A 19,304-nucleotide genomic window follows, 5' to 3' on the forward strand; every position below is an offset into this window, starting at 1 on the left:
CCCATTTTTATTACTGAGTCCAAATTAGTGCAGTATTGGACTGTTTTTGGGTTGGAAATTTGGATTTGTTTTCATTTCAAAATGTAAGAACTTCCTAAAATAATCACTTGAACAAGCAAAAATCTAATGAGCACATAGTGATACTTTTATCTAGATGAACACTGTATTTTTTTTTTGTTTCTATTGAGTGATACTTTCAATGAGTGTGTGTTTAGAATCCCTGTTTTAGAATTTGCTTCGAGAATATTCCTTTTGAGATTTTTAAATTGAAAAAGTTTTTTCTTTTGATTGGTTGTGGGATATAAGGAAAGATAAAGTTCTTTGAATTTGGACAGATGTGGGTTGAATAGCAACAAAACAAGTTAACTAGCTGTTTGACCTTGGGGAAATTACTTTAAAAATCTTGCTTTATTCATCATGAGAAGTATGATACTGGCAGTGTTATTGAGAATATTTGAATTAGATGGTCAAGTCAACTCCTAGTTAAAAATCACACAATAAATACTGTATTCTCTCTGTATCTTCTCTCTTTGTAGTAGGTTAGGGTATATTTGGGTTTGAAATGAGCTGGAAGGTATTTAGAATCAAGTCTACTTAAGAAAATTTGGGCTGGGGACATAGCTTAGTGGTGGAGCACTTGCCTGCATGTGTGACTCTGGGTTTGATCCTCTGCACAGGAAAAAAAAAAATTGGTGATTGTAATGGCAGTATAACAGAAAGACTAGACCGGTTTCAGGAGAATTAGCATGGTGCCATTTATGAGCTACTCACTGCAATACCTTGTCTTTCTAGATGGTAGTAATACCTTTTGAGTACTGTTTGTTTTTTCCATGCCAGGGTGGAGGTCATGGTCTTCCCTGGGATAGGCCATCCCTCTACTACTGAGTTACAGTCCCAGCTCTTGAGTGTTGTTTATCGAATTCCAAATATGTACCACACACTGTTAAGTGTATTTTATATCTATTTTAATTCTAACAGCTGCCTTGTAAGGTTGCTGTTATTGTCATTCTGCACTTGAGGAAATTAAGGCAAAGAGGTTAGATAACTTTCCTGAAGATATAAAGTAAGTGGCAGGGTGAAAGTGGATTGAATGTTTTTTTTTCACCTTAGAGTGTCCAACCTTCACCTTCTGTAAAGTTCTGGTGCTAATTTTATTTTACCTGAAGTTAAATTTGCGTACTAAGAGAAGTAAATGTTTTGCTCTTGAATCTGTGCTTGGCGGTAACAACAGTGTTCTCTTTATTTCTCTAGTGGTGATATTTGTAGGCTAGTATTAATGGTCTTTGTTCACTGTGGCTTGTATTTTGGTTGCAGATCTTAAAAATTGAGGTAAAATATGTATAAAATAAATTCACCATTTTAACCATTTTTAAATGTAGAATTTATTGGCACTGAGTTAATTCACAGTAGTGTTGTAGCTGTGAATTATCCTTACCTCTCAAACAACACAAAATAAATAAAAATATTTAAAGTTCTACACCGTATATAACATTGTTAATCAAAATGTTCATGGCCTGAGATATGGTCTTGAAGGAGCCCATACTTACTGTAATCCTAATGCCCAGCTATTTTGGTTATGTTGCTTTCAGTCAATGAGATTTTTCTGATTTTTGGAGAGAAGTTTTGAATTTAATTCTATGATTCTGTGTGTTTGTACCCAAGCCCTCTTTTGCTTAAAATGTTTTTGGTTAAAGTTTTTATAGTATCCTGGGAAATCAGGATTCAATAAATAAGGATATGCATGTACCTCATCAACATTGTTTTCCCACGACAGATGCTACAGTACTATAGACAAATGTATTATTGCTTTCTAGGAGTGTATGGCATTATAGAAAAATGGAAAATCTAGGTAGCTTTCAGTGCATATATAGACAAATAGAGTTGTGAAGCTTCTTGCTCCTTTATTTACATACACTGAAGGAACATGTAGTTAGCCATTAGTATAAGCATAGATACATTTTTTTTTTTGATAGAAGAGAGCTTTGGGAAATGAGTATATTAGATAGGTTTGATGCAGATGCATTTCTTCTGACCTCTACCTCTACATAGGCTCTAAAAAGATTAGCAGGAACTTAAGTTGCTTTGTGATGGTGGTGGGCAGTTAGGGGAATAAATGGAAGTGAAATAAATAATCAGGAGATCAGAAATGGTAAAATTTAAAATGCCTCTGGAAAGGGGGAAGGAACCTAAGAAACAGAGTCTCTCCAAGATAACTCTATTTAAAAGCAGTAGGGAGATACAGCAGTTGAATTTAGCAATTTTTAGGTGATTTTCTTTTCTTTTTCTTTTTGACAATAGGAAACTTCTTTCTTTTTGCTGGGGTTCAGGTTAATTAACAGGCACTTTTTATACATAGTGATTGTAGAGATTCTGAGTTCCAAGAAGCAGTAATCAGTGAGAAGAGGTTTTCAGCAAAGGGCCATTAATTTTCTGTTTTTTTTTTTTTTAAACGTATAAGTTAATGCATCTGCAGTGGATTCTTAGTCCTCCATTGGTAAGATTTGTCTCCTTCAATTGTTGAACTTTTCAGAAGTCTGAGTACATATTAGAGATTCTGGAGTCCTCTGTGTTTTTTTGTAGCATCCTGGTGTAGCATCGGATGCACTTAACCATTTACAACTTTCCTTTTCTTATTTGTTGTTCTGGCATGTAATATGCTTTCAATAAATGCTAGCAGATTTATTTTTTATTTTTTGGGGGGGACTGGGGATATTACCCAGGGGAACTGTACCACGAAGCCATCTCCAGTCTTTTTATTTTTTGAGACATGGTCCTACTAAGTTGCTTTAGGGTCTTGCTAAATTGATAAGGCTAACCTCAAACTTGCAATCCTTCTTTCTCAGGCTCCTGAGTTGCTGGGATAATAGGCATGTGCTACCACAGTTGGCTAAATGCTAGTATACTTTGGATGCTTATCATATGCCAGATAATAGACTAATAATTGAAATTTGCTTCTTTCTAAAAAAATAGTATGCTGCAGCCTTTATTATTTTATTTTTTGAGAAATATCTATTAATTCTACTATTTGCTAGGAATTTGTAGTATGATAGATAACTCTCATGTAGTAAGAGAGTAATGGGGATATTAGACACACTATGCCCTAAGGAGGGTATTTCAAAGAGAAGTAAGATATCATTCACACTCTTTTGACTTTGAATCAGGTGTTTGGTATATTGAAAAATGACACTTAATAATTGTCCCTGAAGATCTTAGAGAACATTTGCTTTAAAAGTATTCAGATTGAATATTTGATTTGATAAATGCTTAAAGTGGTAGTAATAAATACAGGCTTTGTTGTTGTTGTTGTTGTTGGGGGTGGGTACTGGGTATTGAAACCAGGGATGCTTAATCACTGGGCCACATCCCCAGCCCTTATTTAAAATATTTATTTAGGAACAGGGTCTTGCTGAGAATACAAACTATTTCTTTAAAAAATTTCTTTCAGTGGTAGTAATTAAAATAATCTGAATCATGAGATTTGTAAGTAGTTGCCAAGACAGTAAGCCAAGTTCTTGGCAGCAGATGATTTGTATGCAGTAATGGGCCACAGTTATTGGTTTGTGCCTAAGGGTCACCTGGCTCCAATTCTTAGTTTTTTTTTTCTGCATGAAACATACCAACTTAAAGAAAATTATAGGAGAGAAATTAGCTCTAGGGACTGCGTTTACTTTTTTCAGCTTCACTTTTTTTTTCTTTTTGGTAGAGTTATTATTAGGTTTCTAAACTGTATTCCCTACATATATTAAGAAGACAAAATAGAAAATATGGCATATTTATTCCTATAGTGGAGGCTTCATGGAATTACATTTGATGTATTTTGCAACTCTTGTGTTGTTTGGATTGGCTCCATCAAATAGAAGAGAAATATGCCTTTCTTTTACCTAGATGGCTTTTAGGCCTGAAATGTCAGTTTCCTTTCTGTCACTACATTCAGTTATTTTACTGTTACATTTTCTTTTTGTTCTTACTGCCATCTCTGTAATTTGTATTTTATAATTTCCTGCATGACTATTGTAATAGACATTCTTTGATAGCAAACATGTATCTCCAAATTAAAATAAAATTGACACATCTTACCAAAAGAGATATGCTAATAGCAAATAATCATATGAGGAAATGCTGCACATCATATATCATCAGGGAAATGCAAACTAAAAAATGAGATACATACACCTATTAGTATGGCTAAAATTCAGAACACTGATAATACTAAATACTGGAGCGGCTGTGGAACAATGGAAACTTATTTGTTGCTGGCTGGAATACAAAATGATACAGCTACTTTAAAAGACAGTTACAGTTTCTTGTAGAACTAAACGTAGCCTACTCATACAATTCAGCTATTAACTTTTTTGGGTATTTATGCAGAGGAGCTGGAAAATTGTATTCACACAAAACCTGCACATAGATGTGTATACCAGGTTTATTTTAATTGCAAAACTCAGAAGCAACCAAGATGTCCTTCAGTAGGTGAATGTAGAAATGAACTCTTGTATATTCAGACAATGAAATATTATTTAGTGTAAAAAGAAATAAGCTGTCAAGCCATGAAAAAATGTGGAGGAATGTTGATGTCTTTTGTGAATTGAAAGAAGCCAAAATGAAAAGACTCCATATGACAATTCAAATATCCTGGAGAAGTCATAGCTAAGGAGGCAAGGGAAAGATAAAAGAATACCAAGTGCCAAGGCTTAGTGGGGAGCAAGGGGAGAATAAGTGGACCGCAGAGAATTTGGTGGGTAAAATTGATGTGTTTGTTGCTATAAAGGGTAGATACATAGTATTATAAATTTGCCTAAACTCATAAAATATATAATATTAAGAATGATTCTTAATGTAAAGTGAAGCTCTGGGTGATAAAGATGTATCAGTATAATTTCAATAATTATAACAAAATTTGTAAAAAAATAAGTAAAAACAATACATACTAAAGCATTTGCACACACAAAATATAAGTTGTGACTTTAAACTTTTTTGTGACATCTTTTATTATGTGTCATTCCTATGTTTTTTAAGTCAGCTTTTTTTTTTTTTTTTTTTTTTTTTGGCCACTGTGACTAAAGGACCCAACCAGCACAATTGTATAAAAGGAAAAGTTTATTTGTGGGCTCCTGGTTTCAAGGGTCTCAGTCCATAGACAGCTGGCTCCATTCCTTGGGACTCCAGATGAGGCAGAACATCATGGTGGAAGAGTATGGTAGAGGGAAGCAGTTCACATGGTAGAGAGACAGACAGATCTCCACTTGCCAAATACAAATGTATACCACAAACCATGTCCCCTGTGCCCTACTTCTTCCACCCACACCTGCCTTCAATTACCACTCAATCCCATCAGGTGATTAATTCTCTGATTGCATTAAGGCTCTCATAACCCTATAATTTCTCCTCTAAACCTTGCATTGTCTTACACATGAGCTTTTAGGGGGCACCTCACATCCAAACCGTAACACCTACTTAACCATTCATTGATGACTTTTAGAATCCTCTTACTGATGCTCATTGTGTTTTACTGATAGCCTGATTATCTTTACAGATGCACATCCTATTACTACAGTGCACACACTTACTAGTGTTTTCTTTCTTTCCTTGGGGAGTGCTGTTGGCACAGCAGAGGACAATTCTTTGTTGTGTGAGACTGGCCTGTGTGTTGTAGTTACTTAACATCCTTGCCGCACTCCTTGTCCACTGTCTGCCAGTAGCAATTGAGATGGGGAAGAAGGAAGGAGGAGGTTGGAGCATTCCTAGTTGAGAATCAGACTATAAGCCAAATGGTACTATTTGTGGGTTCCAGAGCTCATCTTATTTCCTGTTTGATTGTGGTGCTAGGGATTGAACCTACGACCTCACGGCATGCTAGGCAAACACTCTACCACTGATCCCTCCTATTTGAGTTTGTTTTTAGTGTACTTACTAAAATCCAGTTGCTCTTTCATAAGGCCATGAGATATGAATTGCTTACATGTAAAAATCAGGCTAAGTATTTATTAGATATAATGATAATATATAATACATATGTTAATAATAATGTATGTGTAGTGATATCACATAGAATATATAATAATCAGTAAAACAGGCATAGTTATTGACCTTGTGGAGTTTCATTATTAGAACTTCATTACTAGAGTTTAAGAGCCTTAACGATGACTATTTTAAAGTTTATGTTTATATTTGCAGAGTGTGCTGAATATTTCGGTCAATAAGTTTTTTAACAATAATATTTAAAAATGAATAGATTTTATACATTAGAGGGGAACTTCGAATAGTTGAAGCAGAAGTGTAATGTTACTAAATTTCTACTAATTAATTAGATTTAACTTTAGCATTGTAAAGAGGTGAGGATTTTTATTGTCAGTTTCTACATTTTAGTTTTCTAATTAGCCAAGTAATTTCTTGAAAGCCTTTTCAAATATTTACATTTAAAAACCAATTAGGTAAGTAATTCAGTAAACAAATATTTTTTGAGTACTTACTGTGTGCCAGATACTGCTCTAGGCACTGGGGAAACAGGAATGGTCAAAACAAAGCCTGTGATTGCATGCTTGCATTGTGGTGTGGGAGTTAGTAAGCACATCAAGAAATAAACAATGTTATGTACCATGTTAAAGTTATTTGAGGAATAGAAAGCAAGCAGAGAGTAAAGGGGAAGGCTCTTTTAGGTAGGGAAATAAGGCGGTCTCTGAGGAACGTTTGAATTGGAATGAAAGTAGTTAATTAACCATGGATATATTTGGGAGAAAAAGTTCTTTTTCTTTTTCTTTCTTTTTTTTTTTAAGGCAGAGTAAACTGTAAGTAGGCGTATTCAGTCAGTGAGTAACCTATTAATATTTTCCCCTTTATTGTTACTTTAGAATATTCTGTAGATTCCTCTTTAATCTAGCCTTCCTTGTTGTTTCTCTTAATTATCTAACTAAATGGGAATAATGCATATTTTTTAGGAAACATGAAATGTATAATATTTAATTTTTTATATAAATGTGTGTTAGCTTTTCATTGCTGTGACAAGTACTTGAGGAAAGCAACTTAGAAGAGGAGAGATTTTTTTTGTCTGTTTCAGAAGTTTCTGGCTCCAAAGCTCAAACATCATAGTGATAGGGTATGGCAGAGGAAAGCTATTCAGTCATGGCAGCCAAGAAGCAGAGAGACAGGGGAAGGGGCCAGGGAGAAGATATAGACCCCAAGGGCATGCCCTCAGTTATCTCCTTCTCCAGTCATGCTCCAACTCCCTACAGTTTTCTACTGCCTCACAATAATCCATTCAGATTATTAGCCCACCAAATAGATTAATCTACCAATGAGATTAAAGCCCTCATGATCCAATCTTTTTCAAAAAATCTCCACCTCTGGAGATTGCTGAATTGGGGACCAAGCATTCAATACATGAGTTTTTTGGGGCCATTTTCAGATCTAAACTATAGCTGTATTATTATGATATATAATAGATGGTCCATAGTTGGTAGCCATTATTAACCTAGTAGAAGCTTATGGTCTTCCCTATACATCTTCCCAAAGAAGACTTGTTCATCTTTTAAACACCAATGTAAAGGGCATTTTCTTCCTGATCTTTCTTACTGTGCATGTAATCATGTCTTCCTTTGTTTTGTTATCCTTGTATGTTTATTACATTGCTATTGCATCTGCCAGAGTTAGCTTTATTTATTTGTTTATTTTTGCCTTTTGTATACCTAGCTTCTAACCTAGATTGTAATATATATTTGCTAAGCAAATGACTTGAAGTTAGGAATTAATTTATTTGACTTCTAGTATTTATATGTATTTGAACCATTCAACAAACATGTCAGTCATTGTGATGAACATTGAGAAAAAAATTAATGCATTGCACGTTAACAGTAAAAATTAAGGTAAAATTATGATATAATGTAATGTGTGTATCATAATGTTCAGGGGAAGTGTGAATTGAAGTGGAGATACGTTTTCAAAAGGAAAAGAGGTAGAAAGTACAGGTATGAATTCTAGATTGTGTTATTCAAAGTATCTAGTGATCTCATTCCATGGGATACATTTATGATTCTTGCTGCCACTGACACATAAGCGTAGATTTGGTGTCTTAAAGAGTTGGTTAGAATCCTTCTGTCATCTCTATGGATGTGATTGTAAGCAGGTTACTCATGAGTCTCATTTCTTCATCTGAAAAATGGAGATAAAACGTGCCTTCCTTAAGGTTGTAGGGATTAAATTGTGTGCATAAAATAGCATTGGTTTTTAGAATGTAGTTGATATTACTTATTAGGTAAAATCATTTTAATTTATTTAACTTTATTTCTTCAGAGTTAGATTGAGAGTTTGTTAGGCTTTTGAATATACAAAAATGAGGTGGAATTTAATAATGTTGCTGGTAGCAGACTTTGGCTATGTCCCATTCTGTTGCAAATGATTTCTTTTCCTCAGTACCAAGTGCTGCTATCAATCTAGAGTAAAGAAAAGAGTGCTCATCAGATAAAACTTATAACCCAGTATAAGGGGAGGAAATCTGTCTTAGTTGCTGTGCCCAGCACCAAGAATTAGCCTGGCATATTACAGGCACTTCAGATCATGTTTAAATGAGTGAATTCTGTTTAAATGAGAAACATGCAGTAGGTATGGAGTACATGATGTGTAATAGCACATTTTGGGTAGCTAAGCGAGGTGTTTATGAAATATTGGAAAAGGAGAACAATTTTTTTTTGTTTTAGCAGTTGTCTTTGAAACAATTATAATGGATTCAGTGTAGGCATGAATATTTTCTTACAGGATGCATTTTTTAAAAGAAAGGTAGGCCAGCTAAGTTGAGCTAAAAGAACCACTTTTACTGAATTAACCTAGAAGGGAAACAGCTGATGATAAAAAAAAAAAAAAAAGAGACAATAGAGATCACAATTTACAACTATTGTGTTAGATTTCTATGCCTTAAGTTATTGTACTTTAAAGGAAGTAGAGTTCCCTGTGGAAAGATGGACCAGACTTGTTGATCTTCAGCTTCTGTCTTTCCTTTTGCTGGTTCAGTTTGGGCATACAACCAATTCCTTGAGCAGTATTCGTTGCCTACTTTCTCTCTTCCTTGGAGGCATGGACTGGTGAGGCTACCAAAATGATTGTGGCAGTTTCTCACCATTGTCTCTTTCATTTGTGTCTCCAGGCCATCTACTTCTCATGGTTACTGGAGTGATCTTTGTATAATAAATTTGATTGTTGGTCCCTGCCTTGAAATCTCTTAACGGGTTCCCATAGTTATTAGGATAAAATTGCATATTCTGTAGTACGGAAAACAGATTGAGAACTAGCCTTTTACCAGTATTCTACCCATTTTTTTTGTTCCAGTGCTGAGCACGGGAAACCATGGTCTTGCATATGCAAGGCAAGTGCGGCAAGTGCTTGACCACTGAGCTATATCTTCAGTCCCTACCTATCTGCCCCACCTCTCTTTTTTAATATGTATATTTTTCTATATTCCAGACAAATTAAACCACTTGTAGTTCACTGAGTTTTATATTTTTTTTTTCATGAAGATATGCTGTTCTTGCAGGCATGTTCTTCTTGTCTTCTCAAGGTCATTAGCTACAGGTCATTTAAAAAATCTCTAAATTTATCTTCCAAAAACTTTTACTGACTTCTCTTTCCCATTCTGGATTAGGTAATTTTTCTTCATGTTCCCATAGCAGTCTGTTTCTTGACTGGATTCATGCTGTTGTAATAAAATGTCACAGACTGGGTAATTTTAAAGGATAGAAATTCTTTTCTCACAGGTCTGGAGGCTGGGAAGTCTATAATCAGGGAGCAGGCATCTGGGGAGGACCTTCATACTGCATTATCCTATGGCAGAAGGGCAAACTGAAGGGAGAGACTAAAAGATCAAACTCATAACCACAAGCTCTTTTATAATCAGATTTAATCTATTCAAGAGGATGGATCCTTCATAACCTAAACAGCTCTTACCTCCCTGCAATGATGTATTTAGGGTTAAGTTTACAACACATGCTTTTTGAACAATACATTCACCTTAGCAACATGCAATAAGTGTTCTCAGGTGTATCTAACAATGTATCCTAGAAGTCTACATGTCTTTTCTTGCTAGACTGAAAGCTTTTTCACAGTGTGGGATATTTGATTATCTCTTTAATTCCTAATGCCTATCATTGTCTTATACAGTACAGAAGCTGGAAGTTTGTGATTGGGTTAATATATGAAGTAATAGAATTTATCAGAGATCTAAAATATGCCCAACCAACCCTGGGTTTCAAGAACATGTGAGAAATCGAAGAACGTGGTACCTGCCCTGTTCATAAGCTTAGTTATATGGACAAAATGATGTGTAAAGCAATTAAAGATTAATAAATTATAGCATTAAGTGAGGGCTTAGGTAGAATGATTTGAAAATGAAGATAAAATAAAACAATTCAAATTTTTTGAGTATCTGTTTCCTACTTTGTTTTTCTCCTTTCTACCACTACTAACATCCTTATATCTTTTAATATTTATCTTGTTATGCCCATGTTCCTCAGTAGAATGTAAATTTTATGAGGATTTTGTCTTTTTTTTTTTTTTTTCATTATGGTATTTTTGGTGTCTGGCACACGATAGCTGCTCAGTATAGCTGGGTGAATGGTTGGAATAGTTTGGAGAAGGAAGTGATCGGTAAGAGACAGTATTTATGAAACATTTTATGGAGAAATTACATCATAAAGTCGGCCTTGGGAGTATTTTATTTAATGAGTTGATAAGTGTTTATGTAATATTTAAGTGAATAATTACCAACTTTATTTTTATGTGAATTTTTTTAGGTTATATGTTGCTCTTAATTTTCTCTTAAAGCTTTCTAAAGGTTATACAGCCTCATTGTTGACTCAGAGTTTAACAACAAAACTTATTTGATCAGAGTGAGTGATGTTGGCCCTTTCCTTACAATCAGTAGCAATAAACATATTTACTTTATATGTTTATTAGAAAATAAGATACAATTGTAAATATGAGATATAATAGAGGCAATTATGTTTTTTTTTATTATTTTTTTTTATTGGTTGTTCAAAACATTATAAAGCTCTTGACATATCATATTTCATACATTAGATTCAAGTTGGTTATGAACTCCCAATTTTACCCCAAATACAGATTGCAGAATCACATCGGTTACACATCCACATTTCTTTGCACTATTCTTGTAGTACTTGAGCGCTTATCTTTTACTTTCATCCATCAAAATGATAATGAATAGATATGAACTCATAGCCATATCAGGTTTCTTCTGGTTGTTTTGCAAATTAGGAACCATAATTGACCATTCTTAGGTTTTATCAATTTCTTTTTTTTTAAATTTGGCACCAGGGATTGAACTCAGGGTCATTGAACTCAGCTCTTTTTTGTATTTTATTTAGAGTCAGGGTCTCACTGAGTTGCTTAGAGTCTCACTTTTGCTGAGGCTGGCTTTGAACCCTGGATACTTCTGCCTCAGCCTCCCGATCCGCTGGGATTACAGGCACATACCACTGTACCTGACTGGTTTTATCAAATCTTAATCAGGTTTTAAATGTTTGTATGTGCATACGTATGTGCTGCACATAATTTATAATTACATCATTTCCATATATATATATATATGTGTGTGTGTGTGTGTGTGTATATATATATATATATGTGTGTGTGTGTGTGTATATATATATATATATATATATATATATATTTTTTTTTTTTTTTTTTTTTTTTTTGGTGGTACTGGGGATCAAACCTAGAGCCCTGTGTGAGACAAGCGCTCTACCACTGAATTATATCTCTAGCCCATTGTCTACTTTTATAAAATTTCCTTTTTGCTTCCATTTTCTTCCCCTTCATAACTGAAGAAACTAAAATCAGATTTTGAATTTAAACTATAAAAATGTTAAATTGCCAAAATGTTTTTTTCTGGACTATTACCTGGAACACATAGATACAATGAGTTTGAATAGTCTTTTAGATAATAAAATTTGTGTGTCTCAAGGGCTGGCCTCTCACCATTTTCTTCTTTTTCTAAATTTCAAATTAGATATTCTTAGGCTCTCATCACTGCAGTAGACTTTAATAGCATCTGATCTGCTTGCTTTATTTTAGAGATGAGGTAAGTAAGACCGAATGACAACTGATTTGGCCATTTAACTGGTGGCAATTCATAACAAGGACAGAATGATATAATAGGTTTTAAATTGTTGATGAGGAAATTAACCAGGCTGTGACAATCTTCTTTATGTTAACCACATTAAACTTTAAGCCCAGTACTGTTTCTAGAAATACATATGGTTTTGATGACATTTTAAAATGATGTTATTTTAATGACATAATAGAATAGTAGCGGAAAGTTGCTAGAATTTGTCAGTCCATCAGTCTGCCATATAAGGTCTGAGTGAAGTTTGGCAATACTTGTTTTGGTATATTTATTACTATTGTATCAACAGAAGGACTTTTCATCACTCTGATTTTAAGCCTTTGAAAAACCTTATATGATCCCTAACTTGTTAGTTTTTGACAACTTGAATATGAGGATTCACATATATTTCATAGGAAGAGGTTTAACAAATAAATGCATATTAATGAAAACATGAGCACGATTTAAATAATTCAGTCATTTTCTTTCTTTTTTCTTATTTAACCTAAGAGGTTATATATATTTGTAGAAAGTCATTGGAGTATCTTAAATAGAAAAATGAAAAAAAGTCTTGTGAGTGTTCTACATTTCTTTTTTGTTTGTTTTGTAATCATTTCTTTCCTAGGACTTATATTTCAGTTAAACTGGTACACAAAAATAGCACCTTGTATTCTCTCTCTTTTTTTAAGTGTGAGGAGATCTGTGTTTTTTTTTTTTTGTGTGTGTGTTGGGGGGGGATGAATAATTAGTGAATATAATGGATGAGAAGAGATAGTTATAGAAGACTTTAGACAATTTGAATTTTGTACTGGTATAATTTTTATTACACTGATATCTAATTTGAAGTTCAGAAAAAGAAGAAAATGGTGAGAGGCCAGCCTAATATTAGTTGCCTAATATTAATGCAATTGGATTGTTAAATTTTGGTGAGATGTGTTCACATATTATATTTTTTTATGTGAAGAATACTGTGACATTTTTAAAGGTCCTTAGTCTGACTTCCTATGAAGTTTAAAAAAATTTTTCTTTTTTTCCAGAACTATAGCCTGTGTTTTGGTGTGGCACGTTAGTAATTGTCCTTTGTTCTATTTCAGATCCCTGTATGTCACTGAGTCCACCATGCTTCACAGAAGAAGATAGATTTAGTCTGGAAGCTCTTCAAACAATACATAAACAAATGGATGATGACAAAGATGGTGGAATTGAAGTAGATGAAAGTGATGAAGTAGGTGGAAAGCTTTCTGCCGTACCCTTCTATGACAGAGTGACTGTGTTTCTAGTCTAAAAATTTCCTCTCATTTCTCATGTGACTCAACTCCTTCATCTTTAACATTTTTAGCTTTTCTGTTTTCACATTGTAATTTTACTCTATAGATTTATGCAGTTTTTCTCTTTTTTTCCTGCCCACTTGTATACAAGTTTTCACAGTTTTAAAAATATTTGTCTTATATTCTTGGGTTTCTCAAACTTATATTCTGTTCTGACTGGATATTGCTGCTTTACAAACCACCTCAAAATATAGTGTCTTAAAATGATATTATTTTTCCCAGTTCTATGGGTTTACTGAGCTCAGCTGGGTAGCTTTTCTGTTCTCGTAATTCTAGACTGAGGTCCAATGGTAGTTGGCATTCATTTGAGAGCCCCTGGTGATGGAATATCTAAGATGCCTTCTTATCTGTTGTCATTAGTTTTAAGTATTACCATCTCGATCTTGACCTAGTTTCCCTCAGATTCTCCATAGAAGTTGTTTCTTTGACTGTGATCTCATTCTAACCAAATCCAATGTTTTCAGGCCTCTTCAGCCTCTGTGTTGTATTTTTCAGTGTTTTTAGTTTACATAATAGTAAATTACATTATTTCCTACCTTGCTGTCTCATGTTCCATAAATGTGATATCCTCTAATAATATTGTTATCTAGTAATTACATTCTCTAAAAATCAGTTGACTTGTTTGGCCTGCTGTTCAAAACATTTACTTTGAAAGGGGTCCTCTGTTTTCAGGTCATTTCTGATTCTTCCATCTTTAAGTCAATCCATATTCCTGATCTTCCTGTATTGCTTTCTGCCAGACATTTTTACAGGTCTCTTACTTTTGCTTTACACTAAAGTAAGAGACCTCTAAAAAAAGTCTCTTACTTTTGCTTTATACAATTAGTATATTTAAAGCAAAATTCTGCTCTCCTATTTTGAATTTTTCACTCCTTAGTGGCGTTTCTGGACCTACCTCATCTCAATTTTTATTCTTCCAAATTAGAAGTTGGCAGATTTTTTCTTCCATAAAGGGCCAATTCACAGATTGTACTGTGTCCTCCAAATACATATGTTGAATACCTCAGAATGTGACCTTACTTAAAAATCATATGATTGAAGTAGTTAAGATGAGGACATAATGGAGTAGAGTAGCCCCTTAACTCAGTATGACTGGTGTCCTTGTAGGAGAGGAGAATACCTGTAGATACACACAGGAGAGAAGACAGCCAGGTGACAGTGGAGACAGAGATTGGAGTTATGCAGCTGTAAGTCAAGGAATGCCAAGGATTATTGGTAAGAAAGTAATCCAGCAGCTAAGAAAGATTCATGGAATAGAGTCTGCTATAGAGACTTGGAGTGAGCATGGCCCCAATGCTACTTTGATTTTTAGTCTCCAAATCTGTGAGAAAATGTATTTGTTATTTTTAAGCCATCTAGTAGTACTTTGTTATAGCAGTTCTAAGGAGACTAATAAAGGTAGTAAATATTTTATGTTTTGTGGTTCATATGGTCTCTAATGTAACTACTCAGTCTGCCACTGTATGGAAGCAGCCATAGATCATATAAGAACCCAATGGGCATGGGAGGGCATTCCAGTAGAATTTCATATGCAAAAACAGACAGCAGGTTAGATTTTGCTTGTATTCCAACCCCTGTTAGAAGATGTTATGTCCTTAAAGCTTATGGCTTTTTCTATTTTTGCTACTAACTCTTATCTGCTTTAGTTATTTGCTTGTTCTGCTTTTTAAAAAATGTCTTTAATTGTTGATGGACCTTTATTTTATTCATTTGTTTATGTGTTGTGCTGAGAATTGAACCCAGTGTCTCACACATGGTAGGCAAGTGCTCTACCACTGAGCCACAACCCCAGCCCTGCTTGTTCTGTTTTAATCTAGGTATTTATTATCTTGTGCCTAGATTACTGTCTCCAAATTATTCCTCTTTGATCCATCATGATTATCACTTTGAGAGTGTTCTCTCAGTTAACAAATTTACAGCAATTTTTAAATAGTCTATTAGATCAGATTTTAGCTCTTCAGTCTTACATTTAATGCCTCTGCACTAGTCAATTCCTGCTTCCTGAGATACTCCTTTCTTATTATGGTTAAGTCATTTTGGTTAGAGCTCAGTTCCATTGATGCCAAAATCATGGCTTTCACTTTTATTTTTATTTTTTTTGATGGGTTTCACATGTGTTAACTCATTTACTCCTCAGAAAACCCCCAAAACCCTCTTTGAAGCAAATACCATTATTGCCTTTATTTTCGAGGTGAGGAAACTGAGACACAGAGAAGATAAGTAACTTGTTCGAAGTCACAAAGATACCAAGAAGTAAAGCTAGAATCTGAATCCAGGAATTGAAGCCACTGAAGCCATGAGCTTATTAATCTTTGGCTGTCACTTTTAAATAGACCAATTCAGTTAATTTGTTTCTAGAACTATAGACTGTATGTAATCCTATCTTGCAAAGCTTTCACTTTTGGAAGTATATGAAACATATAAATATGTTTTGTTGTCGATGGATTATCGAAAGTTTTACTCTTACTACCATTTTATCATATTGAGTTGATAATTCTTCATGTTAACATTATTATCGTTTTCCTTTCTCTCTCCCTTCTCCTCACAGAATAAAATTACTACTTTTTGGTAATGATAATTGAATTATTATCATTTATTCTTCATAATATTTCCAAGATTGTCTAAGTTGTTTACTTAGTTAAAGGTAATTTAGATGCTTAATAATTTGAGCATTAAATATGTTAGATTTTTATAGGGCTAAATTATTTTCTGAGCTAAGTAGATTTTGTGAAATTATTGTATATTTTCTTAGTCATTTCCAGTATGAAGGGATTAGCTTTGTTAAACAAATTCACTGTCACTTCTTTGTCTTTGTATGGTAGAAAGAGGAAGGGCTATTGGTGGGAGGCATCAGTTTACTACCCTGTGGGTCTTTTCATAGGGTATCTCATAAAATGGCAATGGACTTGCCTTGGAGCTAATGATAGTACTGAGAGAAAGAGTAGGGAACAGGAAAAGGACTAGCAATGTGGAAGTTACTTTGTTTGAAAGTAATCTTGAAGTGGTGTCCCATCACTTTTGTGGTATCCTGCTTATAAGTTTTGAAACAAAGCTTACTTCACCAATCTTTTACTGAGCACCTATTGGTTGCTAGAGAGTGTGTGAGGTAATGACTTTGTAAAGATGAACAAAGACAAGTGGTGTGCCTTTACCAGTCATTTTATGGAAAAAACGCATTGATTTGTCCTGGAAGAACTGAAGCATGGTTAAGATCAGTAGTGCTAAGAGATAAGACCTGAGAAAAGGCATGAGAAAGCAGCAAATTAAGACTGGGGTAATTCATGAATATCAAGTAAGTAAGGCACCAGGGGAGACCACAGAAGAGCTGGTGAGACAGTGAATCAGCGGTGGTAGAGTTCCGAACCCCAGGTGTATCAGTACATGGTGCAAAGGGCAGGTGAATCACAGGGTAGCTCCCCTGGTTTTCAGAGTTCCTTGAAAGCTAAAAAACAGTCTCTGGAATTCTTCATTTTTAAAAATATCTTCTCTTATAAAGTCATTTTGTCTTTGCTAAATGTACATATTAAGGGGCACTTAGACACTTATCAGAAATGTTATTCCATCTTGATGAAATTTATGGATTCTTAGGTAATTATTTTAGTCAGCTTTTTTTGCTGCTGTTACCACAAGACCTGACAAGAACAATTTTTTTTAAAGAATTTTTTTTTTAATATTTATTCTTTAGTTTTCGGCGGACACAACATCTTTGTTTGTATGTGGTGCTGAGGATCGAACCCGGGCCACACGCATGCCAGGCGAGCGTGCTACCGCTTGAGCCTCATCCCTAGCTCAAGACCTGACAAGGACAATTTTAAGGAGGAAAAGTTTATTTGGGGTGGTCATAGTTTCAGAGGGCTCAGTCCATAGATGACTGATGCCATTACTCAGGATCTGAGGCAAAGGCAGAAAGAACTTCCTGGCTGACCATGTGGTGAAGGAAAGTGACTGGGAACTTGGCATCGGGAAGTGGAGAGAACTCTATTCACTAAGGACAAAATATATACCTTAAAGGTACTCCCAGGGACTCACCTCCTCTAGCCACACCTAGCCTGCCTTCAGTTACCACCCAATTAATCCCCACCCAGGGGATTAATGCACCTATTAGGTTAATGTTCTCTTAACCCAATCCTTTCAGCTCTAAACTTTCTTGCATTGTCTCACACATGGGCTTTTCCTGGAAACCTCACATCTAAACCATAACAGTAATGAGGTAAGTCTTCAATCAAACAGATTAATATAAGTTGAGGGGAAAAATGAAATACAAGTAGATTTGATGCAAATGTAGAAATGTATATGGTTCAAATACAGTCCTTCAAATAGTATTGTTAAATCACTTGACATTTCTTTTTTCTTTTCTTTTTTTTTAGCACTTCAGATTGAACCACTGAGCCACATCCCCAGTCTTTTAGTTTTTTGAGTCAAGGTTTCATAGAGTTGCTTAGGGCCTTGCTAAAGTTGCTGAGGCTTGCCTCTGAACTTGTGATTCTCCTACCTTAGTCTCTTGAGCTTGCTGTGATTACAGGTGTGTGCCATTGTGCCCAGTTATACTTTTTAAAATGAAAAAATCAAAGGCCTTTTTAGAAGCCTAAAGTAGCTCTCATATACTGTATTTCTCCAAACTATTTTTTTAAATTTATTAGTTGTAGATGGACAATACCTTTATTTATTTATCTTTATGTGGTACTGAGGCTCGAACCCAGTGCCTCACATATGCTAGGTGAGCACTCTACCACTGAGCCATAACCCCAGCCCCCTATTTTTTTTTTTTTAATCATGCTATCAAGCTATTAGGGAAAAGGTTTTGTGTAGGCTCTCTCTGATCAAAATTTTAAATAAATACTTGTATTTAATTGTATAGATATGTATTATATATATATATATATACACATACAAACTCTTATACCAGTGTTATATCTTTTTATAATGTTCACAAAAATATAAATTTAGAGATATGAGATAAAATTAAATATAAGGGTAAATATTTCCTCCCTCTCTACTGGATTAGATTGTGTATCTCTCTCAGGTCTGGAAACCTAGTTTGGAAGCCACTGCACTAATGAATTGTAAAGCAAGGTCATGTTGTAAATCACTTAGACTATATTCCATTTTAATAAGAACAAGGACTTTGAGAATTTTTTGAGAAAACAATTTCCAGAGACACTGCTAATATTAGTATATATTTTCTAGTTTCTACCATTACCATGTATGTTTGTTAATCATATAGCGTATCAATTACAGATATTCTTATGATGAGCACTGTCCTTTTCATTACTGAAGTTAGCTCTGATACTTGTAATACCTGCAAGAAATGACAAAATCCACTTATTTATACTAATTTAGAATAAACTACTGGAATGAATGAGGCAGGAAATTTAGATATTTTGATAAGGAAAGACACGATTAAATTCTGTATTTTTTTGAAAAATAGCCTTTCTTATTTATAAATATGTTCCAGTGACTTATTTTAGCTACAACTTTTATGAGTTTTTGAGTTTAATTTGTATTTGGATTGTGTTTAATTATTGTTCTGAAGACACCTTAGAAGTAATGCTTATAACACCTTTAAACAGAAGTCTGTGGAAGAAAAACTTATGTAGAAGGAAATAATATATTGGGGAATACTCAAAAGTATTTTAATATTTGACAACTCACCAAAAATATATTAAGCATTTGTTTGTCATTTTGGTTCCCTCTTATTTGTTTACTTGTAGTTAACTGCAGTTTAAACTATTCAAATGATAATGGGGCTATTACATACATGTTTTGGAAGCAAAGTAGAAAAATTATTGGTCCACTCTAGTAGTTTGTCTTTATCCTACAGAATAAGGAAGGACAGGCATCCTGGGAGCCAAGTCCTTGGGCCTCAAGGG

General features: G+C 34.3%; 1 protein-coding gene across 5 annotated transcripts in view; it reads left to right on the top strand.

The window, feature by feature from the left end:
- The window catches only part of Stim2 (stromal interaction molecule 2), a 163,268-nt gene that overhangs the window by 48,331 nt on the left and 95,633 nt on the right, over nucleotides 1-19,304 (top strand). For all 5 annotated transcript variants that reach the window (XM_071614205.1, XM_071614207.1, XM_071614206.1 and 2 more), the window contains exon 2: nucleotides 13,201-13,331. In XM_071614205.1, coding sequence (XP_071470306.1) covers nucleotides 13,201-13,331 — 131 coding nt within the window. The remainder of the gene's footprint in view (nucleotides 1-13,200; nucleotides 13,332-19,304) is intronic.

Source organism: Marmota flaviventris, chromosome 7 (genome assembly GCF_047511675.1).
Source record: "Marmota flaviventris isolate mMarFla1 chromosome 7, mMarFla1.hap1, whole genome shotgun sequence".
Lineage (NCBI taxonomy): Eukaryota > Metazoa > Chordata > Mammalia > Rodentia > Sciuridae > Marmota > Marmota flaviventris.